Raw genomic sequence first — 26,172 nt, 5'->3', positions numbered from 1 at the left:
AGAGGCAGTGGGGAGGGAGGGGGGAAGGGAAGGAAGAAAACTCTTCTACCACCAACCAGCCTGCTAGTGGAAGGATATCACTCAACACACATGTATATTGGGCACCAAGCGGGTCACGAGCTGGGTGGTGCCTGTCAGTTATCTGTGCCCAACTCCTAGCTCAGCCCTTATAAGCCACCTGCCTGGGCTCCCTGTTCCCTAGACAAGCAGCCTGATCACAGTTGTCATTGGGCCTCAGAGCCCTCTTGGGCTCTATCCTCTCCTGAAATTTCTGTCCACCTCTCCTGACTTTTAGCGACTTTCAGCAGCTCACCCTGAGGGAGCAGGACCCCAGCGAGAACCCTGGATGCCGTCCCTTGGGTGGTATCTCTTTCCTGGTCCTCTGGCCAGCCACATCCTCCTCCTGAGCCATAGCCCACTCAGCCCTCACTATCCTGCACTGGCCAAGATCACCATGCTCCTGGTCCCACAGGGACCCCAGGCAAACCTAAATAGGGGAACTGGGAGAGGTGTAGACGGTGCTCCAGAGCTGGGAGACCCTCAACAGGGGGATCCCTTGCTTTGGTGATGAGGGAGAGGCAGTTTCTGCTCTGTTCACATCATGTGATTTCACTCCAACAGCACCATGAGCCAACCTGGGCTTCAGGCTCCGGGCCTGTCACTGTAACCTCTACCTGCCAGATGGTGCTGGAGCACTGGGTGTGGCGCACAACCCCGAGAAGGGATCCACAGAAGAGGGTGCCAGACCTCCACGTCCACCCCTCCCCACAACCAGGCTGGGGCTACCCAAATGACTGTCCATGCCTCAAGCTACTGAAAAAATGGAAGATTCCCTGGGAACAGAAGTGTGGGAGACTCCAGAACAAGTTGGTTGTCCCACCATTCCTGGACAGGTGTGACAGGCACTACCTGAATGAGCCTGGGAGTCCAGAAGAGGCAACTCAACTGGGAAGTACTAAGCATGGATCCCGCCAAGCTGAAACCCAGGTGTCCACCATGCGTACTCGAAGATTGAACAGACAGGACCTCCCCTAAGTCATCGATGGACACTGAGAGGGAAGCCCGAGTGGGGAGTCGGGGCTTCCCAGGTGCTACGGTTGGCACTGTTTGTTTTATACCTAATAATGCATGGTCACTGGCTGTGTGACTCATCCCAGCACAACTACCTGCTGGACACAAACAGGTATTTAGATATTAATGTACTACAGCTGCCTTCAGGACAGGAGGGCTGGGATCGGGAGTGGGGCTTCCAGGTGGCAGAAAGTTCACCTCCTTCACGTCATGCCAAATGTGGAATGTGGGAACCGCCTGTCACTATGAACGGGGCATGAGAGACAGACTGATTCATAACAGTGCTACACCCATACATTTTTTAAAAAATTAAAAGGAAGACAGAAGGCAGGCGGTGTGCCAGGATATTATAGCCTGGACATTTGGCATGTGGTCCCACCACGGCCTCTGAGACGTGGGACAAGCACAGGGAGTGCACAAAGCCGCATAAACACCACCTGACTTTTTTTCCAGTGGGAACGTTTCAAGTCCCTTTTCAATGAGAAAAAGGACTGTGGTGTTTCTAACAGCTACTGGGTCTTCAAAATGGTTCTACACAACTGACTGACCACACAAATGTGGGGTGGGACGTTTCTGAATTTCTTTTAGAAAGTCTAATGTTTCCTGATTCACAATTATCTGCAGCTGAGGCCTAAGCCAGATCAAGGTGTACGATGCCCAGGCCAGGGTCAGCCCACCTTGCCGATGCCTCCCCAGGCTGGGCTAGTGCACCAGACAGTCACCAGGTCCTCTGCCTTCCCGTGCACGACCGCTCCAGCCAAGGTCCATGTGTGGGTGCAGCACAGAGCTGGGCCATGTGCTGTCTAGACCCCTTTAACCTTCCTACTCTGGGAGAGCAAGGGGTGCATGGAATGCTATGGAAGGAGTAAACCCTAAGAAGAAAACTCAGGGCAGCAGCTCAAGCCCTATACTGGTAAGACCATTCATTCAGGTCGGGAAGGGCTGTAGACAAGGGTGTGGTCAGTGGTGGTATGAGGCCAGAAGTCGGGGGGCTGGAGGCCAGAAGTGAAACTGAGGGGACAGGTTGGAGGGTGAGGCTGAGGGAGAGGCTAAGGGGAGAAGCTAGAGGGGGAGGCTGGGGGAGGAACCTAAGGGGAAAGTTGAAGGAGGAAGCTGAGGGGAGGCTGAGGGGGTAGAGGTGGCGGGGGGGGGTGCCCAGGTGTGAGTGGTCTGAGCTCTCAGGCCTTACCCACCAGGTGCCAACCTGGACACTGTGCAGAGGGACACAGAGCCTCGTGGGTTTTATCAGGACAGGGAGAGCACTGGTTTTGTAACTTGGAACATCACTCTGAATGATCTGCCTCCTGCTGGCAGCACCCTGAGGCAAAAGGGTGGGCTGAAGGAGGAGGAGGCTATGAGTGCTCACAGACCTCCATCCAAGAACAAAGAAATTGCCTACAAATATCCCCTCTAGAAGCTGAAGTGACACGGTCACCCCAAGAAGGGTGATCCCTTCGGGATGAGGAAGACTCTGGGAAGCAGGGGCATTCAGGGTCCCAGCATAGGGCTAAGGGGCAGAGAAGCACTCTGAGTGGGCAACAAGGGGGCCCAGAGGGTCTGTAGCTGCAGTTGGGTGAGGCAGTGAGCCCTGGAGAGCACCAAGACAGGGTGGGGAAGATCAGAGTTCCAAGAAGGGCCTGAGAGGTCCAGGCAGCCCTCTGGGTGGGACACTTGGGTCAGGATCCACAGGACGGGGTCACCTGCTAGCCAAGGCTCGGAGAGCATGAGGCAATTCTGGGGGCTCTGTGAGCCCTGCACCAATCCCCTCTTCAGTCTTGCCTAGCCCCAGGTCTGGTGGCTAACAGAAGCACCTACGCTAGATTGCCCATTTTCCAGACCATCCTAAGGCACAGGAAGACAGCTACTTTTCAAAGACCACGTGTCTCTTACAGGCACAGGCAGGACCTAAACCCGGGCTGTTGGGGCCAGGCCCACAATCACCTCCAGGACCAAGGGCAAGGCTCCTGGGAAGCTTTGGGTGCAGCAGAGCCCAGAAGGGCTGAGACCACTCGCTCACAGGGTCAGGGCTGCCTCGGGGCTCTGAGCAGGGACCTGGCTCCAGGATCCACCCACCAGAAGCTGAGGACATGGTACCTGGCCTTCAGCACTTCCTGCACCTTCTGCTCCAACTCAATCCGCCGCTGCCGCTCCCGGTCCAGCTCCTGCCGCAGCATCTCCGCGTTGGTTTCTTCTCGAAGCTTCCGGAGCTCCTCTTCTGTAAAGGAGAGAATGGCAAGGTGACCACGGCTCATGCCCACTCTGCCCCATCGACTTGGGGACAATAAGACAAGGATGCCCAACTCAGAAATCACAGGATCCTGCTTCGTGAATGGACCCGAGTGCCTGAACTTTCTCAACTGTGTAGGGCACTCAGAGCGGTGTACCAGGTCCCTGTCTGCCACCCAACAGGCAGTGGCAGCTTTTCTGGCGCACACCTGAGAGAAGGAACTGTTAACTGGGGCTCCTCTCACACAACTGGAGCAAGATCTGGGCGAAGCAAGAGTGAGGATTTCTTTACTAAGCTCAGTAATGGTGAAAGATAGAACAGGAAAGCCATGTCACCAAGTCACCACCACACCAAGGACACCAAGGAAGGGACGCTGACAGCACCCGGTCAACCCACCAACACTGACTCAACACCTTCGGCAATGCACTGGTGGCAGAGCAAAGGCCCTAGGCTAGTGGGGACAGGTTAACAGCTTGAGCCTGGTGCCAGGAGCCTGAGAACACTATGGGGCTGGGAGCAGGACATAGGGGGTGCTCGTGGAAAGCTCCCCAAGAAGGTTAAGAGACTAAGTTAAGACCTGGACAAAATGAAGGAATAAGGTTGCAGCTATCCAGGGGAGGAGTATCAGAGCAGAGGGAGCCAGGAGAGTCAGAGGTCAAAGAGACTGGAAAACTGAGGCTAGAGGAACAAACCAAGGGGGACAGGTGGTCTCTAAAAGCTGGAAACGTCAATATTCTTCCACCACTCGGAGAGATAGGAAACAGTCTCTTTCTCTTCCTCTGCCCCATCCCAGCCTCTACCTTCTAAAACCAACTGTGTAGGGCCATCTGATGGCAAGCCTGATGCCCCTGCTCCCACACTGCCCTCCTGAGGTCTGGCGCAGGCCCCATGTGTGAAGAAGGACAGGAGAGGAACCAATGAAAGCAGAGAGTCAGTGCCTGCAGCCATCTGCGAGTCCTCGTTCCTTCTCAGAGGCCTGGGCCACCAACCAGATGCTGACCAGACACCGAACAGATGCTTCCTCCTCCCAGCCCCACCTACCGGGGAGGTGAAGCCTTGTGCTGGGGGTACCCCCACAGCTGTTCAAGTCTCATGGGAACCATTCCATACAGCCTACCAGAAGTGGCCCCCTGGGCCCACAAACCCCTGCTAGTCCACATGGGGGTACCCATGAACAGCCAGAAGCCCGGAGGAAGCTGAGATATAGTCCAGTGAGTCTAGCCACCATCTAGGCAGCCACAGCCTTGATGATGGCCAAAATAGTGCTTGGTACTAGGTGCTGGGAAGAAGGGAGGAGGGAGGAGGGAGGAGGAAGAAGGAAGGAATGAAGACACTCCAGCTCCTCTACTTTCCTTCTCCACAGGTCATAGGGAGGAGAAGGAGGGAAACTTGCATCTCCCGCCCCCAGGGGATGCCTACAGAAAGCCCAGCAATCCTGAGATGGGGGTCTCAGAGAGGCAGTGGGCTTGGCAGCTCCTTGCGCTCAGAGAGCGAGGTTGTGCTGGGCTGTGCACAGAGGGCTGAGGGCACTCATTTGTAAACTTTCAAACTTCTAGAGTCAAACTCAAAGCTGCAAAGACCCTGGCGACAGCCCCAAAGGCCAGAAGCCAGTTTTTCCCAGTAGGTCCTCAGCCTCAGCTCTGACCTGGACAATATTCCATCTGAGCCCTTGAAATGCCCTGCCTGCAGCCTCACAGAGAACAAGTATCCAACTGGGTGCTGGCTAGACCCTGGGGGCCTCATAGGGTCCCCCAACATTTTCCTCCTGGGGCCCTGAGCTGGCAGGTGGGCAGGGGCCTGCAAGGACCCCCCTGTTCAGCTCCTTCCCTGTCCCCTTTCTCAAGAATGTGAAGACCAGGATGTCTGGCCATTGCCCTCTCTGTGGGCTCCAGCCAGGCCTAGGGCCTCAGGAGCCATGATGGCTCAGGATGAGAAGACATCAACAGTGTCCCCTGCAGGCCCTAGGGAGCCACCACTGCAAGAGTGGGACAGGGAAAACCACATTACTGAATTGAAAAATTACTTTAACCCCAAATATGAAGACCTCAGCCTTGAATTATAAAGGAGAGCAAAAGGCCAGGTACAGTGGTTCTTGCCTGTAATCCCAGCACTTTGGGAAGCCAGGGTGGGAGGATTGCTTAAGGCCAGGAGTTTAAGACCAGTCTTGGCAACACAGCAAGATCCCGTTTCTTAAAAAAAACCATTTTTTCAAATTAACCAGGAGTGATGGCACATGCCTGTGGTCCCAGCTACTCAGGAAGTTCGCTTGAGTCCAGGAGTTCGAGGCTGCAGTGAGTAATGATCATGCCACTGCACTCCAGCCTGGACAACAGAATGAGACCTTATCTCTAACAAACAAATAAAAATAAAAATGGAGAGTGAGGGGAGTGCACACAAAACAGGGCCTGCCTTTCCCTTCTGGGAGGTGATCTTCACACCACCCCCATGGGGCAGACGCTTTCCAGCCTGGAACAGGAGGCGTGTCTTCTAGGGACTGCTGTTTCAGTTACTGTGATGGTTAATTTCATGCATCAACTAAACTGGGCCATGGAATACCCAGAGAGCTGGTAAACATTATTTCTGGGTGTTTCCAGAAGAGATTAGCATTAGAATCTGTAGACTGAGTAAAGAAGACCTGCCCTCACCAAGACGGGCAGGTGTCATCCAATTCATTGAGGCCCTGAACAGAGCAAAAAGGTATAAGAAAGGTGTATTTCCTCTCTCCTTGAGCTGGGCACCCATCTTCTCTTGTTCTTGGAGGTTCCTGGCTCCTGGGCCTTTGAACTCTAGGACTTATACCAGAAGACCTCCTATCTCACCCCCTAGTTCTCAGGCCTCTGGACTTGGAATGAATTACACCACTGGCTTCCTGGTTCTCCAGCTCTGGAGACATACTCCAGGCAGCATATCAGGGGACTTCTCAGCCTCCATGGTCATGTGAGCCAATAATAAATTCCCTTTTATATCTATCTATACAGGGACCATCCTAGACTTAGGATTTAACAAATTTTCGACAAGCTTCTTGGGACATAACCCCACGGTAGGTTGAGGGGCATCTCTATAGCCTATTAGTTGTGTCTCTCTGGAGAGGATGAGAACATCCTAAATAGAGCACTGCCTTCCTAGAATGACTTGGCAGTCCCTTCTCAGGACTATCCTCCACCGCATGGTGTCCCATGTCCACCCTAACTCCATCCCCTGACAGAAAAAGGTCAAAGGTAAGCCAGGTAGAACAAGCCTGGCTTGCTGAGCGCAATGGTTTGCAGGACCCAGCTCTGAGGGTCTAGTGCTGTCTCTGCCCAGAAGTCTGCCCTGGCTGTGGCCCGGGGTGGCCAAGGGTCCAGGGATCCAGGGGTCAACCTCCATTGTGCATACCGCCCTGACCATGGGGTTGACAAGCTGAGATCTTATGAAGTACAAACTCCCGCAGGAAAAGCACATTTGCTGGAGTTCCATAAGACATTCCTGAGACAAAGGCACCTGGCCAATTCATTCACCTAAATCTATGAACAGGGCCAGATGACCAGACCCCTATCCCCCAAGTATGAGGCAGGTATCTCTGGGGGTCTGGTCAGCAGTCAGGAACAGCAGGCGGGTCTCCAAGCCTGGAAGATTCTTTCAGGGTTGGATGGAATATTGTTCAGGGTGACCCAGTGGCTTCCTTTCCTGGCCTGTCCATCTCACCAGACTTGGGAACACCATGTCTGAGGCCCCAAAATTCAGGCCAAAGTCAGTACAACAGACTAGGCCCCAGTCCCAGGCCAGTTTCCAGAAGCAGCAGTGTACAAACAGCAGGGCTCTTGTCCAGGCAGAGCACAGCCATGGGCGGACCAGAGTCAGTAAACCCAAAGGTCAAAGGTCAGTAAATCTTCCTGCCTCAGCTGCCTTCATGGTGCCTGAAGGAAGAGAGAGGCGTCACATCTCACCAATTCCACCCCCAGCCCCACCAGGGGAGTTGGTGACTCGCTGGATTCTGTTATTAACCAGTGAAAAAATATTTAGATTTGCTGAGGGCCAGGATCCAATCATTCAATAAATATTTGGGGTGTTTGAAGCCCTCTCTCACTTCCCCTGACTGCTGGGATCAGCCCCTCTCCAGCCATCGTTTCCGTGTCCAGCATCCTCCCACTCCTTCGAGCTCCAAGGGGGCCAAAAGGACACCGAACCCATCCCCCAGGGAAGGCTGCCTGGCTCTCATTAGACGTGGTGTTCCAGAGGCTACCCCATCAGTTCTGGGGAGAAAGAGTCTGGCCCTGGCACGGCTACAGTTCCTGAGGACTAAAGCCCCTGACCCACTGACCTTGGGGGTTCTCATTGGCCTCAGAACAGGCCTGAGACGTACCAAGGACTCAGCACAGGAGCTGAGCAAGGGAGGGATCAGAAAGGAGGCAAATGGTCTCTGCCCAAGGCCTGGGGGCAGCTTCCAAGTCTGAACCTGGAGCAAAGTCCAGCCCAAGCTAGGTCATGAGTACAGAGCAGCCTGGGACGCAGGTGACAGGAACAGCAGAGCCCTTGACCCAGGACTACCCCCCAGAGCCGAGGGAGCTGCACCTTCCCTCAGCCCTCCCACAGTGGCCAGCTGGTTCTTTTGTGGCAGAGGGGACCTGTGCCAGGTGCAGATGGCTGGGGGCCCCTCACCCCCACACACGCCTAGAGTTCTTCCTTCCTAGCACCCCAAATTCATCCACTTAGCTTGTCTCTCGGCTCCCCGCCTTCCTGGTTCTTAACTGGCCTCCCAGTTCCCCTTACACTCTCTAATCTGGCTCCAAGCTGTGGTCCCTGGCTCCATTTAAAGCACAAGTCAGAACTTGACGCTCTCCCACCTAGAACTGCTTCTCACAGACCTTACGATAAAATCCAGCTTCTCAGTTCATCCTTCCCACCTCCCAGCTTCAGTTTCCACTAAGTCACCCCTCATCTTTGCATGGGGCTCAAGACACAGCGACCTGTTTTTAGATCTTCAAACGTCCATTGTCTGGTCTTGCCCCATGGACTTTGCACATGCTAGTCCTGCACGCTGGGAAGTATCCCCTTCACCCTCCAGGGTGATGCCCCTCAACCTCAGTCCTGCCCCAGACACCATCTCCCCAAGTGACCTCCCGGACAGACCCTAGACCCCTTGCCAATCTAATGTGGCCTTCTGTCACCTTCTCTCATAGACCGTACTCTTTCCTATTGAGGACTACACAGGTCCCCCTCAGGGTGCTGGGTGGAGATTCCTGGAGATGACACCTGACTTCCTGGTAGCCACATCACATTTCCAAGCTTCCACTTATTTGCAGGCCTCTCTGACTTGTGACCACCACCTCCTCTACAGGTTCCAAAGGGAGGACCTCCCTCCCCCCCAACCCCATGTCACTGTTCCAGCCCCAGGAACCAGCCTGGCTCAAGGAAAAGCCAGCAAGATGTGGGAGAATGGGTGTGGGCAGCTCAGCCGGTTCTCACATAGCACATCCAGCAACAAAGGCAGGAGTGCTGACCTGAGGGCCGCACACACCAGGTCTGGCTGAGTCTTGGATAAGGAAGAGGAGGAAGGGATCACAGTAGGCGTTAAACAATACCCAGTACCGGGGACCAGTCCTCTCAGGGACACTTGTGCCTCAGCACTGCTGAGCCTTCCAGATACATAGAGCATGTTGGCCCCACCTTGGGCTGGGGCTTCTGGGGACTTTGCCCTGGAGGACTCAAGGGCACATAGATGCCTGCCTGAAACATTCCTGGTACACACGGCATCTGCTGGAAGTCCAGAGTGGAGGCAGCCAGAGGACTTGGGCGCTCAGGAGTCATAGCCCTAGCATGGCAAACAGACCACAGACTCCAGGCCCTCGCCAACACCAGCTGTTACATGAGCCCCCAGACCCCAGCTCCTCCTACAATAGCTGTGAGGGCTGGCTCACACACACTATTGGGAAATACTCAGTAATTACTATGTGCCGGGCTCTGTCAAAGTGCTGGGTACACCATCATGAGTGAAAGACAACAGCCTACCCAGAGGGTATGTCTGGGTGGATCCTCAAGAGTAGCATCAAATTTGTAACCCCACTGTGTGAGCCCAGACGCTGACCTCTGCCTGGCCATGATCCGCTGGTAAGTGGATCCATGTCCTCAGTGCACGAAGATCCTGGAGACCCTTCCTTCAAGAGAGGTCACACACCTGTTGACAGCCGTGATATGAAGATTCTCGACCCACCTCCCACCCCAACCCCTAGGCCACCTCCACAGGACCCAATTCTCAGCCACAGCGCACCTGGCATACAGCAGGGGCTCAACTGAGATTCACTGGACAAGCAAGTACATGAACCAAGCACTCCATCAGTTCAGAGCTTCTCCCCCAAGGTGGATGTGCACATGGCTCAGTCCCACATTCAGAGCCAGCTCGGACGGATTCACAGAGAGCCACAGAGCTTTTTCATCTCGAGTCTGTCTTCATGTTGTAACAGTGACTATCACATGGGAAAACAGGTGAGACCCTTCACACTGTCACAGCCTTGCTCCTGGGCAGGGCTCTTGGGCAGAAGAGGCCAAGAGCAGAGAGTTCTGATCCTCTCCTGTTATCCCTCAGCACCCACCGTACCCCAATCGCCTCTTCTCCATCCACATGTCAGGCAAGGCACTTCGGCCCCGCCCAGCATCGGTAACAGGAAACCACCTTTTTCTTAACAGGCCGCCTATGCACACCCCTTCCTGGCATCACTAAAGTGCGAAAGATCAGCATGTGGCCAGGGTCTACCATGTGGCAGAGTGTTAGCCAAGGCCTGGGCCAAGGTGGCCAGTCCCGGCCTGGGGACAGATGTGAACATATGTGGACACACAGATCTCTCCCCAAGATAGGCATGGTGTGCATGCCTGCTTGCTAGTATAAAAAAGCAGGCTCACAACTCTGAAGTGCATAGGTCAAAAGCGCCTTGGGCAGCTGTCCCTCCTATGTCCTGTACCTTCCCAGAACAGGCTTTCTCCTGGGCAGAGGCAAACGTGAGTATCCAGAGCTCCATGTTCCTCCCTGCTCAGAGCCAGGAGCACCCACGCCCCAATTCCCCCAGCCAGCCGGTGCCACGGCCCACTCGGCCTGGCAGACGTGACTCCTCAGACAGCCTGGCAAATCAGCTTGTCCCAATTTCCAGCAGAGCTGCAAGGCTTCCCACCTTTCCCGGTGCCTCTTTTCCTGGTGGTACAAAGACAGTAAATAAATAAAGCCAGTAGGAACAGCTGACCCTTTACCTCTCAGGAGTTCTTTCTCTCTCTCTGAGCAAATGGTTCACTGCAAAATCAAGCTGTTCTCTCTCTCCAAGTCTAAAAAGATGATTATATACCCAAAGACTGGATCCGATGGGCCTGCCTCCCGCCCAGCAGTGACACATTTAGGTCAACTGCAGCAGGCACAGCACAGCCGTATCTTTCCATGGGACAAAGGCGACACAAATCCCCCGTCATTGATTTTTCTTTCCCTGAGTAAGAAAAGAAACAGGAGGGCTGATTTCCTGCCAAGAGGAAAGTGCTGAGCTGGTCGTTCAGAAGGTGGACTCAGCTCATCCAGCCTCCCATCCATGCCCTGGAAGTCTGCTGCTACTGGGGAGGTGCTGGGATCCCTTGGCCTTCAACTCAGGCCTTGTCCTGCCCTGACCTGCTTTCAGACACCAAAGATACCAGCCCATCCCACAGATACCCTTCTCCGTTGGTCAGGGGCCAAGAGGTCTCTCACAGGGTGGGGTGGGGAGCGATGCCACACACAAGGTGGGTGATAGAGCTCCTTGATACCCCCGGCATTAGTTTCCTGTGGTTGCTGTAAAAAGTTACCACAAACATAGTGGCTTAAAACAACATCAAATTATACTCTTACAGTTCTGGAGAGCAGAACCCAAAATGGGTCTCCCTGGGCTAAAGTCAAAGTGTTGGCACGGCTGACTCCTTCTGGAGGCTCCAGGGAAGACTGCATTTCCTGCCTCTTCCAGCTTCTAGAGGCTGCCTGCATTCCCTGGCTCATGACTGCCAGGGTGCAATGGTTTCAATCTGGCCTCTGACCCCATTGTCACACTGCCTCCTCTGACCTTCCTGTCACTACCTTATAAGGACCCTGGTATTACTTTGAGCCCCCCTGAATAATCCAGGATCAGCTTCCATCTCAGGTCTGTGACTCATTCACATCTGCAAAGCCCCTTCTGCTATTTGAGGTCACATTCATAGACTCCAGAGGGGAGGAGGCAGACACTTTTGGGAAACCATGGTTCTGTTGACCATGATCATGCTCTCCCTTCAGACAATAATGTCAGGCAAAGGAGCCACAAAGGCCAGGGAAGGAGAGAGGGTCTTGGTCCAGAGTGAACTTTCCTGCTCCTGGCAGTCCTTGGGTCACAGAACAACCAGGAGCCCTTCTTTAGTGGGCCTGGAGGCCATCCAGGAATGCAGGGTCTCCAGCCTCCCCACCTCCAGCTGTGCCCCCAAATACATCTGAAGCAGGATGCCCAGTCCCCCCACCAAGGGGCCCTGACCACAAATGCTCACACCAAGCCTCTGTGAACCCTCGGAATGAAAAGCACCAATAAGGGGATGCTCTGCTGTCGTCTACGGGTGCCACGAACATGTAAACCACTGCAGCATATCCTGATGGCAGCATACATATCAGCTGCTGGACAGCAAGGTCATCTGCTCTCCCAGGACCTCTGCCACTCATCTTGGGCAGAGATGTGCAGAGTCAAGGCGGCAGCCACATGGGCCTAGTGGAGCTAAAGGAGCCACCCAAATGGACCAGGATGCATGTTATTTCACACCTGCGGCAGCCCAGGTCACAGGTGGGATCCCAGGAGTAAGAGCCACAGCCCAGTGCATCAGACCATGAAATCACAGCTCTGTGGGGCTGGCAGAGCTGCAGCATCAGAGGCCGAAGGCTTGCGTGGATCCTGCGGGGCCGCTTCCAGCCCGTGGGCTGCTGCTCCTCTTCCAGGGCCAGGTATGGGCCAAGACGGACTGTGAGTGCTCAGCTGACCTGGTCACTGCCAGCCAGAGTGGCAAGGAAGCCTGTAGGAGGCCAAGGAAGCCAAAACACCTGCCCGAGGAACAAGTCAGACCCTCCCACCCCCAAAACCTAAGTTCCAAGGGTACACCTGGAATGAAAAGTTAGTACCTGACTCATGAATTCTCATACGGGACTTTTGCTCAACATGATCCCACATAAGCAAATCAGTGATCTCATCACCATGAAGGATGGCCCGGGCATGTGGCACCAGAGGGAAACCAGCACAGCTCCCGGAAGCGACGGGGCTTGCCCCCACCCCAATTCACCAGAGAGAGGTCAGGCAGCAAAATATGTAGGGGTGAGAAGAGAGGCAAGGAGGCCCAGGGCATGCTCTGTACACGTTGAGGGACCCTCATGCCCACAGGCATCTTGTAGCCAGGGGTCTAAACAAGCCAGGTCAAACTCCAGGAGGAGCCTTTGGGGACCCTCACAAGGAAGAGCTGTTCCAGTCATTCACGCAGCCCTATTTATCTACAGAGACTGCCGGCCACTGCTTTCAAAGGATGTAGCAAAGTGAGTCAGACATAAAGCCCCTGGAAAAAGAAATAAAGGCCGGCATGGCAAAGTGTTTCACACAGAATAGCCCCAGCAGAGGCCAAGAGAAGCCCCAATACAGCTGGGCTGGCCCTCCACCCACTAGGTTCAGGCTTCATGCCTCCCCCAGCATCTAGGAGGAAAAGGATAGGACAGCAACCTGGCCAGTGACTCGGGGCATAACCTTCTAGAACATTCTCTGATGAGTGAATGGCCACCCTGATTCAAAGGGAGGCAAAAGAAATGCCTGGGCTCACACCCACGGCAGGCCCAGGCAGCCCAGCCTCAACCACACCCAGCCTACAGGGAAGTTCTGGGAGGAAGGAAAACAGCTTTGCGGCTATTTTTAAACCTGTAAAAGTAGATCTCTCAAGCAGGAGTCCTCTTGGCACACAATCCAACAAGCCCAGCCTCACCCAAAAATAAAAATCAAGTGATAATCCTTAAATAAAACTCCTTCCCACCAGGCCAGGAGTGCAAACTCAGGATCCACTCAAAAAGCTGCTCTGGGCCAGGTGGGGGGACTGGCATACCTACAGGCCCCACCTGGCCACTTCCCTCTTGGACTGTCACCTGAACTCTCCTGGCCCACTTCATCCACCCTGCCATCATCACAGGACCTTTCTAAAAGACAAAGCCGCGCCCTACCCGAATCAACTAGCTGCAAGTTACCACTGCAGAGCCAAGAGCACCCCTCCACTTCCAGCCACCAGCACAGAAGCGGCTGCTACAGCCTCCCCCCAACCCTCCGTGGCCTCACCACTTGGGAAGGACATTTTATTCCAGGAAATGCTTTGCTTTTACTGTGAACTTTTGTCCGCATCTGTTCCCTAACATTTACTTACTGCTGCGTTATTTACTGCTACATGCAGAGGTAGCGTTTACTAATGATGCGCTCACTGTCAACAACCGTCTTGACTGTCAGCTGGTCAGGAAGCAGCTTGGTTCCAAGCACCGCCCACCCCATCATGGACAGGCCGTTGCTTACATGTCAGTACATCACTGCCTTAGATTCATTTAAGGAAAATGATTTGGGGTCTAGGGTGGACAAATACTGCATTAACACTTTCCCACATAAAACAAAAAGAAATAGGATCCTAGCCAGTGTTTTCTCCCAGAGCAGCTGGTTTCCAGGAACCCATGCCTGCCTCCCTGTGTGAGATGGCACGCTGCATCTGACAGCCCGTGGGCTGGACTCTGGGGCTCTGGCCCAGTACTGGGCTGGTTGTCGCGTGTGTTCAACAGCATGTGTTCTGTCCCCCACCCCCGCACCCTTCTCTTTCTAACCAGGCACTCAGCACTCAGCACCCTCAGCACTCAGCACCCAGCAGCCGAGCCCTCCAGATCCTAGATCTTTCCCACAGCAACAGGCTCTTTGCTAAGCATCTGGTTCCCAGCTTAGTGCGGGAGGAAATCAGGGACAACCTCCCCAGCTGGTGACATGAGGTTCCCAAGGCTCCGAGGGTGTAAGCTCACCAGGAGGCAAATCCATGCCCGGAACCAAACACCAGACAGGATGAGAGCAAAGGTGCTGTCTTTGGAGAGCTGGGGCTCTGAAAGGTAGCCAGTGGAGCCTTGAAGGATGTGCAAAAGGACATGCCCACTGGAGGGCACAGCCAATTAGTTCCTTGGCCCATCTATCCATCCAGCCACCCACCCATTCATTCATCATCCACTTACCCACTCACTGATCCATCTATCTGTGCATCTATCGACTTACCCATCACCTACCCTTCCACCCATCCATCCATCCACCCATCATTTTTCCTCCCAACTACCAAATATATCCATTCATTCACCTCATTGATCCATCTATCCATCCAGTCATCCATCCAGTCATCCATCCATCCACTCACCCATCTACCCATCCATCCATCCATCTACCCATCCATCCACCCATTCATCCATCCACATCCATCCAGATGTGCATTGAGCACCCCATAGCTGCTAGGCTTTGGGCTAAGCTGTTGGTATTCACAGATATGGCAGTAGTTACCTTTACTCCCTCCTGTGAGTCCAGTTAGTAGAAAATGAATGTGATGAATAAGGGTCCCCTTCCAAATCTGGAACATGAGAATACGCCAAGTGCTGGATCAATACTGTAGTATTACTGGAGGGCCCATCTCTGCCAGCACAGTCTCATCTACACATAAGGGTTCCAGCAGGAGGAGATTGGGATGGCCTGGGGGTACAGAGGATGGGGTGGCTTGCTAGCTGTGCCACCCGGAAGCAAGGAAAACACCTTCATCCTTCTAACGGGCCAGGGACCTGGAGATGTGTTCAGTGAGGCAGACTGCAGCACCAAAGAGAAAGGTCACGCAGATGGGCAGTGGTTCCCAACTTAACACTTCTCCTGGAATTCGATTCTGTCATCATCCAAGTATCCATCAGATAATAATGCCAACCCAGGACACAGAGCCATCAGCATAACACAACAGGCAAGCATAGCCAGGCTCCCTAACTTCACACCTCGCCCCAAGACTCCCGGAGCCCTGACCCTCAGGAGCAGTAGGGAGGAGGCAGGATCTGGGATCAGAGGTTTCTCTTCCAAAGTATGACCTTCGGGTATGGGGCTGTCCAGGAGCTCGACTTGGTGGAGTCAGCTTATCTTTGTATTCAAAGATCTCCCATCCTGAAAAACAAGGAGACTCAGGGCTGAATGTCTGCAATGTATACTGATTTTTATCGGGCAATAGAAGTGACCTAGAAATATGAAATTCAGAGCCCAGTGCGCCAGAGATATAATTTTAAGAGTCAACTGCATTTTTTCCCTAGAAAAATTCTCTATGATACAGATACCTCATCTCATCAATGGTACCTGTCAATTCATCTTCTGCTTGTCTGATCTGCTTATTCCCTTTCCCTCATAGTCATCATTTACTAAGCACATCACTCTGGGGACAGAACCACACTATCCCAGTCCCTAGCCCTGGGAGTTTATCTTTTCAGTTCAATCCCACCAAAGAAACTAGAGGAACAGAGTTTAAAAGCCCTGAGTGTCAGAGCAGGAAGGAGAGCTTCCAGAAGCATCAGGGGGCTCAGAAGTAAAAGGTACCCTCTTTCCAAGTCACACTCTCCAGGAACCACCACCACCACTCACCAAGAAACTACCTATGTCTGGCACTGTGTGGGTACCAGTGCCCAGAGATGGGGTGCAGCACCCTAGGGAGGCATCCTCCAGCTCATCCAGAGGTGTCCGCAGGCCTTCACAGCAACATGGGAAGGAACAATGATCAAGACAGGTTCCACAATAACAGCCTGGCAACCAGGAAGCCCCCAAGTCTCCCGAGGGTCCCCAGAATCATTTTCCCTCCAAAATCCAAATTCCATGTCAAGCTACTTTTGGGTAGAAGCCATGTGTGTACCTTACAGCCTTGGAGAATCTGACTTACCAGAGCCTGCACCCAGCAGGTGATCAATAAATGCATACTCATGGACGGAAACTATGGAATACAATGCACTTGTGCTCAAAAAGCAAGAGCAATTGAAATGCATTTTGGGCTAAATAAAAATGTATGATGGTTTTAATTTATTTATGTGCTGCTTTAACAAATTTAGGCTCCTGGCTGCAGCCATGAGCCAAAACGCATTTCAATTTCACATTCTTCATCCTGTGTCATTTTCTCACAGGAACATTTGTACTCTTCAATATTTAATAACTGGAGAAGGCTGCTGTGCACTTGGGCTATTTCCTTTCCTCCATGAAGAATAGTCTGCTTTCTGAGAGAAAGCACTACAGATAATTGAATGGAATTTTAACACTGACCACTTAGCTGTTTTACAGATGGGGGAGCAAAGGCCCTGATAGGCAAACTCTCACAGTTACCTGCTAATTAACAGCCGAGTCAAGAACTGGAAGTCCAGGGCCTGACTCCAGAGCACAGCTCTGTCCACACCCAATGGCAGCACTCCCTCCCACAGAGCAGGAGGGCAGTGATGGCCAAATCAGCACAGATGCCAGCTTAGTGACGGCCAGAATATGTCTGTGGCTACCCAGAGTATGCAATATCTTCTCTTACATACTATATTCTTCTGGGACTGAGATGGAAGTGAGAATGGAGCAAGACACAGGTGACACTGGCACATTCTGCAGTGAATCCCACCATCCACTGAGTTCCTACTATATCCAAGACATCATGTCGGGGGATAAAAACAAGTTCAGTCCATGACCTTGAGGTGCAGATAGCCTGGTAAGCTCCCTATAACCATCTCTAGAGGCAGTGCACTCGCCCATCAACAGGGAACAAGTGGATGAAACCATGCCATGGCCACACCATGGCTACAGATATACAACGGACCAGAGGCTGCCCCTGCATAACATGTTGGAGTGCCCTCCAGGACATGACGTGAGTGTGAAGAACATTTATCTAAAAAGGAAGGTAGGAAACAATTATGTGATTGCTTCTATAGAAAATGTCACTGGAAAGATATAGCAAAAAATTTAAAGAGAATTGTTATCTGCAAGGGAAGGAGGAAAAGGAGGTGAGGGGGAGGGAGGAAAAAATGGATTTCTCTGAATATATCTTGATTTTTGAAACATGTAAACAATTTTAGATGGATGGATGGATTGGAGTTAGGGTCTTGTTCTGTCACCCAGGCTGGGTTGTGGAGGTGCAATCATGGCTCACTGCATCTTTCAACTCGTGGACTCAAGCTATCCGCCTGCCTCAGCCTCCCAAGTAGCTAAGACTATAGGCATGTGCCACCTAGATAATTTTTAATTTTGTGTGTGTGTGAAGATGAGGTCTCACTGTGTTGCCCAGGATGGTCTCGAATTCCTAACCTCAAGTGATCTTCCTGTCTTAGCATCCCAAAGTATGGGATTACAGGCATGAGTCACCACACTCAGCCCATGCAAACAATCTTAAATAGTTATAAGACAATTTAATTATAAAAAGAACTCTCTACACATGCATAACAGGACAAAATGACATCAGGTATTTCCTAATGTGATGCACTGAGGATACACCATATTGTCTGTGACACTCTGGAAAGACTGCATGACCTGAGTCACTTAAGGACACTCTACAAAATAATTGACTGTAGGTGCTCTTCAAATAATCAATGTCAGGAAATACAAAGAAAGGTGGAGCTACTGCTCCAGGTGAAAGGATACAAGAAAGGCATGACTAACTGAATGCAGCTCTGAACCCAGAACTTTCTTTTACTACAAAGGATATTACTGGAACAATAGTGAAGTTGGAATAAGTTCTTAGACCAGATAATAGTATTATATCATTATTAATTTCCTGATTTTGATGACTGTCATATAGTTAGAGAAGAGACTGTCCCTGCTTTTAGTGTTTAGCGCTTAGGGGTATCATGTCTGCAAGTGACTATCAAGCAGCTCATAATAAAAAACACATCGAAGCTGGGTTTGGTGGCTCAGTCTGTAATCCCGCGCCTTTGGGAGGCTGAGGTGAGTGGATTGCCTGAGCCCGTGGGTCCGAGACCCACCTGGGCAGCAAGACCTTATCTCTACAATAAATCAAAAAACCAGCCGGGCGTGGTAGCGCATGCCTGTAATACTGGCCGCTTGGAGGGCTGAGGCGGAAGGATCGCTGGGGCCCAGCATGTCGAGGCTGCGGTGGCCGGGAGCGGCCACTGCACTCCAGTCTGGGTGACAGAGTGAGACTCCAACTCAAAAAAAAAAAAAAAAATACATCAATGGGTGAATAGATAGATAGGTGGGTGGATGGGTGAATGAGAGGATGGGTGGGTAGATAGATAAGCTAAAGACAAATAGGCAGACAAGCAAATGTGGTGAAACTTTAACTTTTGGGGAATAACTTGAACAATACATAAGACTTCTTCATACTATTTTTGTAACCTTCCTGTAAGTCTGAAATTGTGTCAAAATTAAAAGCTAAAAGAAAAAAAAAGCAGTCTCTAAAACTCTGAAGTACATAGAAACAAATGAACCCAACTCCATACTGACTTGATACAGCCACAAAGAAGGGAAAAACTCTTGCAAGTGTCCAGAAAACATCATAATTTGTACTTCAACAGTGGGACATACCCAAAGGACAAAAGAACTAGAAACAAATACAAACTGTATTTAGTAATCTTGTGATATTTTATTCTGAGCCTGTGTGTATTATCATGGGATAAAACAAATGAGTAATGCTAGTGGCACTCACTGAGAACCAGGGTTTCAGCACACAAGAAAGATACACTAAAAGGCTGATGAAGTTAAACAGAAACCCAGGAGTTTAGATGTGAATTCCAAGAGAATTATCTGCATGCACTCATAAAGAACTAGCCCTGTGCACCAAGAAGGTCAAGACGCCATGACCAACCAGCAGCAATAAGTGTTCTAGGATCCTTATACAGTGTGTAAATATCACTTTTCACCAATAGGAAACAGGCCTTTTTTTTTTTTTTTTTTGAGTTGGAGTCTCACTCTGTCGCCCAGACTGGAGTGCAGTGGCCGCTTCCGGCCACCGCAGCCTCGACCTGCTGGGCTCCAGCGATCCTTCCGTCTCAGCCTTCCAAGTAGCCGGAATTACAGGCATGCGCTACCACGCCCAGCTGATTTTTTGATTTATTGTAGAGATGAGGTCTCGCTGCCCAGGTGGGTCTCGAACCCGCAGGCTCAGGCAATCCACTCACTTCAGCCTCCCAAAGGCGTGGGATTACAGGCTGACCCACCGAGCCCGGTTGAAACAGGTCTTTTTTGAAAAATAGCTAATTCCAGGACTTGGGCAGGAAATGTTTGAGACAAGCTTGGAATGTCTTGTCACATAAAAAAGCAAGGAATTTCTCAGAGACAACTGGGTTGTGTCAAGAGGATTCAAGCCAAGCAAAGGAGGCAGAACTATTTGAGCATCAATCAGATAATAACCACAATGATTAAAACATGTCAGATATGTTTAAATCCATGATCTCATGATAATACCAAAAAAATAAAAACAAAACACAGAAGGCCAACACCCTCATTGGTGGACAGCCTTCAGTAGAGGATTCAACTCACTATTTTGAAAACCAGAAAAAAATGGAGGGGGCAGATTCAAGCATGCACCCTGCTTTTTCCATATGAACCATATCTCAGAATAACCAAACAGTAGACAAAGAGAAGTTTGTTCTCAGAAATGTGTCAGTTAATAAATCGAGAAAGAATGACAGATGTAGAAAATGACATTTTGCAACCTCTAATGAAACGATGGCTCTAAGCAATAATAATGATCAAAGTCGTTAACATTAATGAGAGGCTGCTGTCACAGATACACACCTCACCAATAGTGAAGGGATCCTTCCCCATAGGTCAACCAAATTCCAAGTCTACTGAGGTGTGGGAAATTCAGGGGACAGAGGACCATGTTAGGCCATGTGTTAAATCCACCAAGAGGCCATAAGCAGAGTGCAGAATGGAGACTCCACCTAGCAGATGACCTGGACAACCTGGGACAAAAAGAGTAACGCAGAGAGAGCCTGCAAGTTAGAGAGTAGAAAGATAGACCAGCCAACCACAACACAGAGACCTTATCTGGTTGCTGATTCCAAGAGAGCTGTAAAAAAAAATGTGAGATAATCAGGGAAGTTTGAGCTTATGTTAGATATCTGATGATATTAATGAAAAGCTGTTTGTTTGTTTTTTCTTTTAGTTGTGATAGCAGACTCATAGCTTTTGTGTTTCAAACATGCTGCACTACCTACTAAAATATTTACAGATGAAATGCTAGGATGCTTGCTGGGATTTGCCCCAAAGCATTGGTTGGTGTGAGGGGTGGGGGAGGGCTATAGAAGCCAGCCTGGTGCGCAACTGATTCACCTTGAAGCAGAGGGTGGGCTTCAAAAAGACAGGCCTGGCCGGGTGCAGTGGCTCAGCTTGTAATCCCAGCACTTTGGGAGGCTAAGGCAAGAGGACTGCCTAAGCCTGGGGTTCAAGACTAGCCTGGGTATCTTGGTGATTCCTCGTCTCTACAATAAATCACAAAAACTAGCTGGGCGTGGTAGTAGTGTGCATCTGTAGTTCCAGCTACTTAGAAGACTAAGGCAGAGGGATCACCTGAGCCCAGCAGGTCGAGACTACAGTGGTTGTGAGCATGCCACTGCACTCCTGTCTGGGAGACAAGACTAAGACTCTAACTCAAAAAAAAAAAAAAAAAAGGGCAGGCCCATAACACTCTTTGCTTTCTTTCTATATATACTTGAAATTGTCCATAACTAAAAATTAATGCCCATAATCACCACACCATAGACTATTAAAGTTGAACTCTACACTCACTTTATGAGCTACCAAGGAGTAAAACGAGACACTCCTTTGGCAACAATGAGGACAGAATCACAAGTGCTGGTCCAAGGACCCCCACAATGGTGTTCTGTGGCTGGGTGGCCTCTTTTCCTTATGCATGCCCTCAGCCCCAGAGGCACTCCTGTGAGTTCCACCATCTTCATTTTGCAACTTAATTCCCACCCATCTCAAAGCGGCTATGAGCAGACAGGCGTGCCATTAATGCTGTGTGCCTGTTCCCCATCCATTCTGCCCAGTAACCCCTTTTCTCCTAGATGCCTCCCTGTGCTCCTGGCCAGGACTCCCTGTTAGATGCCCTGCATTGAGAGCATCTGCTGTGAAAGTGAAACATCGACCACCTCCCCACCAAAAAACCATCAATACTCGACCACTCGGACCCACAAAAAGGTAATTAATGAGGTTCAGCTGGATGCTGAGGCAGCATCTTATGGTTGCCAACTTGATTAGTATCTGTCCAACTATGCTCTCCAAGTCTCCCAGAACATCCTCCATACAGCAGGCCTCAGTCAGAGATTGTAGCTACCCAGAGCCACCCAGGGGACACCTCCATTCACGAAGACCCGGAAAACCCGGCAAAGCCTCCACTCAGGTTGGCTAAGGTCATCACAAGCAGCAGACAGCAGGACTGTAATCAAGAGGGTCAATCACCATCAGCAGCCTGGCAGCCCAGTCCCTCAGCCTGCACCATGGCAACCAAAGACTCATGGGGAGACCAAGTCACTCCATGGCATGGCCAGGGTGTTATCACCAGAGCTGCCCTCAGTACCACTGGTATGTCTAGTCCTCAGGGGCCCAAAAAAGCTGTTGGAGTATGAACAGAAATGAAAATGTGCACACTCACACAGAGTTAACTACTACTGCACACACACACACACACACACGGATTAGCTACCACCATACACACACACACACACACACAGAGTTAACTATGCTGTCTACACACACACACAGTTTATTGCCATAGACATACCCACAAACAAAAGGTTCACATCACTCTTGGGCCAGTTACTGAGTGAACCCACAGAGCCATGTGAACTGACCTTCGACTCTCAAGCATCACATGAATGCGGACACACACAAGCCAGGCGCCCAGCCCCCTGAGCCTCAGAGATGGCAGGCAGAAGCCCTAGGAGGATCGCAACCTCTGCTATCCCCTTGGCCTCACAGCAGGAGGGCAAGGCCCAGCTTCTCGTAGTCCACTCAAGGACTTTATTAAAAAGTGGACAGACTTGATTTTTCCCTACCACTGGCATCTGGTCAGTCAGGAAAACCAGTATCTACACTAAAATGGACAAGCTACATCCAACTCATATTCACTGAGTGCTTTCCTATGCAGTCCCTGGGTCAGCAAGAAGAAAGTCAGACTTTCTGTGAGATTCAGAGATCCCAGCCCAAGTCTTTGAGGCACAACCAGTGTAGATGCCAGTAACCAAGGATAGAAAATCAGGATGATAACCCTTCTAGCAAAGGCACTGACCCAGAGCATCAAGAAAGGCTCCAGCTAGGCATGACATCCAAAAGTGAGGTGACCTGCCTGCCCAGGTGCTAAGCCTCTGCCCGTGGCAAAGGTCTCCCCACAACTGAGGGCCCCTTCCCCCGGGGCCTAGGCACTGCTCTGTGTAGTTCAGAAGTGATTGGCTCTGGGCACACAGAGGTGAAGCTAGTTTTTTCCTAATTTATTTTTTTCCTAATAATAGCACTTTTACCACAGTGTCATGAAAACGTGTGTCATGCAGCACGGTCACTGGTGTGGACCTTGGGGCTTATCTGCCTGGCTTACTGGTAAGTGTCCCCTCACTAGTCAGAGGATTTCACCTCAAGGCAGAGGGACTTCAGTTAACTTTCTGTGCCTCCATTTCCCCATCAGTACAACAGGGAGGATATAGATAAGGAGTGAGGATTAGACATTATGTCAAATGGGGTCACATCTGCAAAGAAACCACAGGTCCTTCCAGAACGATCTCTGCTATTCTCACTACCCCAGAGGTCAAATCCCCAGTCAGCCAGGAACACTTGGCCAAGGCCAGTGGACATGAGACTCCAATGTCTCCCCTTCCTTCTTGATGTGCAGACCAAACAGAACAACATAAGATGTAAGAGTCTCTCATAAAACTCTGACAAATTCTGAGCTACCCACTAAGAATACAAATACAAGGGACCAATTCACTAAGACTAGCAGAATGTCCTCAGAACATTTCATTCCTGCCCCCAGGAGACTCTTCTTTAACCCACAGGGGAAAAACCACCAACATCAAAAAATTGCAAGTGCTGGGCTCAGCAGAGCAGCAAGTGGAGGCTTGGACTCGGAGGCCAAGGCTGTGTGGGGACTTCTAAGTCCAAAGGGCCACTCTGGGGCCACAGCTGTCCCTATCCACACGTCCAGGGACAGTGCTGTCATCGGTCTTCATCAACCCAAGCTCTTGAGCAAGACAGCATCCCCCATCTCAGCCACCACCCCTGGACATTTCCTGCCCTTCCACACATTTTCTAATACTCACGTAAGAAGTGCTTTTCCAGTAAGGCGATTTCCAGATGACCTTTGATCTCATTCAGTCGATCAAACTCTGTTCGGTTAAAGTCCTGGACTCCTGTGGCCATGATGAGGGTCCCTGGACCAGCCTAGAAGAAAATTACCAAAAGCTCAGGGGAAGCCGCCTCAAGCACCCTGTGTCTGTACCAATTGGTTCTTTCAGAGGTGCCTGAAGGCCTCAAGACAGAGCAGTGGTGGCATCCAAAAGGGACCAGCTGCTGCAGCCTCCGGAACACCAGCACAGCTCAACAGGCAGCCAAAGTGACAGGGGCCTTGGACCCATATCCACTCCAGCTTCCTCTACTGGTGGAAGGGACATCTCAGACAACATAGACAGCCTCGGAACCCCCATGAGGTCGACTTTAAGGAATATTTTTAAAATTAAGACTGGATGAGTGATGCTAAACCTCTTGATGGTCATGGTCCTGACATTACGCTGCAGAGAGAAGAAAATCTTGGAAAATGTGCTGGCCACTGTGCCCAGTCAGCCATGCCAAAGCAAGGCCCTTACACCTGAGCAGAGGCCAGAGGGTACCTCTACCTGCTACGCTAAGTAAACTGGAAAAAATGGCTCCTGGGCAGGTGAGGTCTGTGAGAACCGAGGCGAGCAAATGCCAACAGTGGCCTCAGCCTGTCTGCTCCATGAGGAACTAATTAAACCACCACTCACTGCCTCTGCGAACCAGCAGGTTCCAGTTACAGGCCACCACTGCCCCCTGCCAGGAGCCCTGGGGCTGGGCACAGGCAACTGATGGGAGGGAAAGAAGAGAGGCCCAGTCCGGCACAGCCAGGCCTGCCATACCAGACATTCACAAAGTAGCCCTCCACAACCACACCCCGCCTTGGTCCTAGTGAGGAATGGCACACAAGTGCTCTATCACACAACAGCGGGAATTTCCCTGCCTGGATCCCCAGAGCCCCTCCTCCGGGGCTAGGAAAGGGGATATGTGGCTTGGATAGGACTCACCCAGAGCAGCTCTGCAACTGCTCTGGCCTGCACTGAGGCTGCAGTCCGGGAAGAAGGTACAGACATCCGGAACCCTCTAGCACTGGCTGCCCTGTCCTGGTCACCTGACATCCTGCATTTTCAGCTACTCTGGCTACTGGGTTGGATATCCAGGCTGAGTCTATCCACCCCCACTCCAAGCCTGGCCAAGGCAGTACAGGGAGACTTGGGGGTGAACTGAAGACAGTATAATTCTACCTCATGGGTGCCACTTGGGGTCAGTCCCCACACCAATGAAACAGACATGAAACACTTGTTCCAGCAGGCCAGCATAGCCTGGTTGCTGGGAGCTGGGAGCCCACAAGTGCCTGCCCATGAGGACAGAAATTCCAAAAGGGCCCTGGGGAGGTCATGCAACCCCACCTGCATCCAGCTACAGAACAGCAAGCGGACTTTGGTCTGGGCTTCAGGCTGACCCAGAAGCTCTCAACATAGATGCTGGGCCAGACTCAGGGTCTCAGCTCTAAGCCACAGGACAGAACTGAGTCTAAAAATCTGTGCAAAGATGACTCCAACACAGCCAGGCAGCTTAGAAAAGATTTACCCGAATGGTCAGCAGACTGGGAGCAGTGCCGGCCCCACCCCAGGCACAGCCACAAGGATGTATTGCAAAACCTGCAGCCAGAACCCCTCACACTCACCCTGCGGCTGTTTGTCATCAGTCCTTGTCTTTGACATAGACCCTGGCATATTTCAGACAGAAAATTAACATGCCTGGGATCACCTGGTGGGTGGGGGCTAGGGCAGGGAGGACATGGCCCCACTGGACAGGAATCGCCAGGGGTGGTGATGGTTGTACATGGAGGGTACATGGGCTCCCCATACACTGATCTCTAGTTTAAGTGTGCTGTTTGTTTTGAACATTTTCTATTAACATTTTTTTTAAATTGAGCTAACATTTGCCCCAACAATCCCACTCCAGGGAATATACCCAGAAGAACATAAATCGTTCTACCAAAAAGACACCTGCATGCATATATTTACTGCAGCACTATTTACAATAGCAAAAACAAGGAACCAACCCAGATGCCCATGGAAGGCGGACAAGATAAAGAAAACGTGGTACATATACACAATGGGATCCTCGGCAGCCATAAAGAAGAGCAAAATCGTGTCCTTTCAGCAACATGGATGCAGCTGGAGACCATCATTTTAAGTAAACTAACACAGAAAACTAAATACCACATGTTCTTACTCGTAAGTGGGCACTGAACACTAGGCATGCGGGCACAAAGGTAGGAACAACAGACATTGGGCACTACTAAAGGAGGGAGGGATGGAGGGGGGGGAAAGGGGCACACAACCACCCCTTGGTATCATGCCGACTACTGAGAAAGAGGGCTTGCTAGAAGCCCAAACCTTGCCTTCATGTAATTTACTTATGTAGCAAATTCTCACATGCAACCCACAGCTCTAAAATAAATTTTTTTAAAAAATTTTTATCACAAACACAGAAACCGTGGGCCACAATGCTACCTGCTTGCCCAGACCCACTTGCCCCCTATGCACCTGGGCAGCTCTGAGCCCCCTGACCGATGAC

The 26,172-nt window shown here is 51.2% G+C and overlaps 1 protein-coding gene across 2 annotated transcripts in view; it reads right to left on the bottom strand.

Moving 5' to 3' along the window:
- The window catches only part of GRAMD4 (GRAM domain containing 4), a 60,517-nt gene that overhangs the window by 18,804 nt on the left and 15,541 nt on the right, over positions 1-26,172 (bottom strand). For both annotated transcript variants that reach the window (XM_021710955.1, XM_008055159.2), the window contains 2 exons: positions 23,595-23,715; positions 3,166-3,286 (listed from right to left, as the gene is read on the bottom strand). In XM_021710955.1, coding sequence (XP_021566630.1) covers positions 3,166-3,286; positions 23,595-23,715 — 242 coding nt within the window. The remainder of the gene's footprint in view (positions 1-3,165; positions 3,287-23,594; positions 23,716-26,172) is intronic.

The sequence above is a fragment of the Carlito syrichta genome, unplaced genomic scaffold (assembly GCF_000164805.1).
Source record: "Carlito syrichta isolate Samal-C Ts95f unplaced genomic scaffold, Tarsius_syrichta-2.0.1 Scaffold301756, whole genome shotgun sequence".
NCBI classification, from domain to species: Eukaryota; Metazoa; Chordata; class Mammalia; order Primates; family Tarsiidae; genus Carlito; species Carlito syrichta.
Note: the sequence above shows the minus strand (reverse complement) of the source record. Positions and strands in the feature narration are given on the sequence as shown.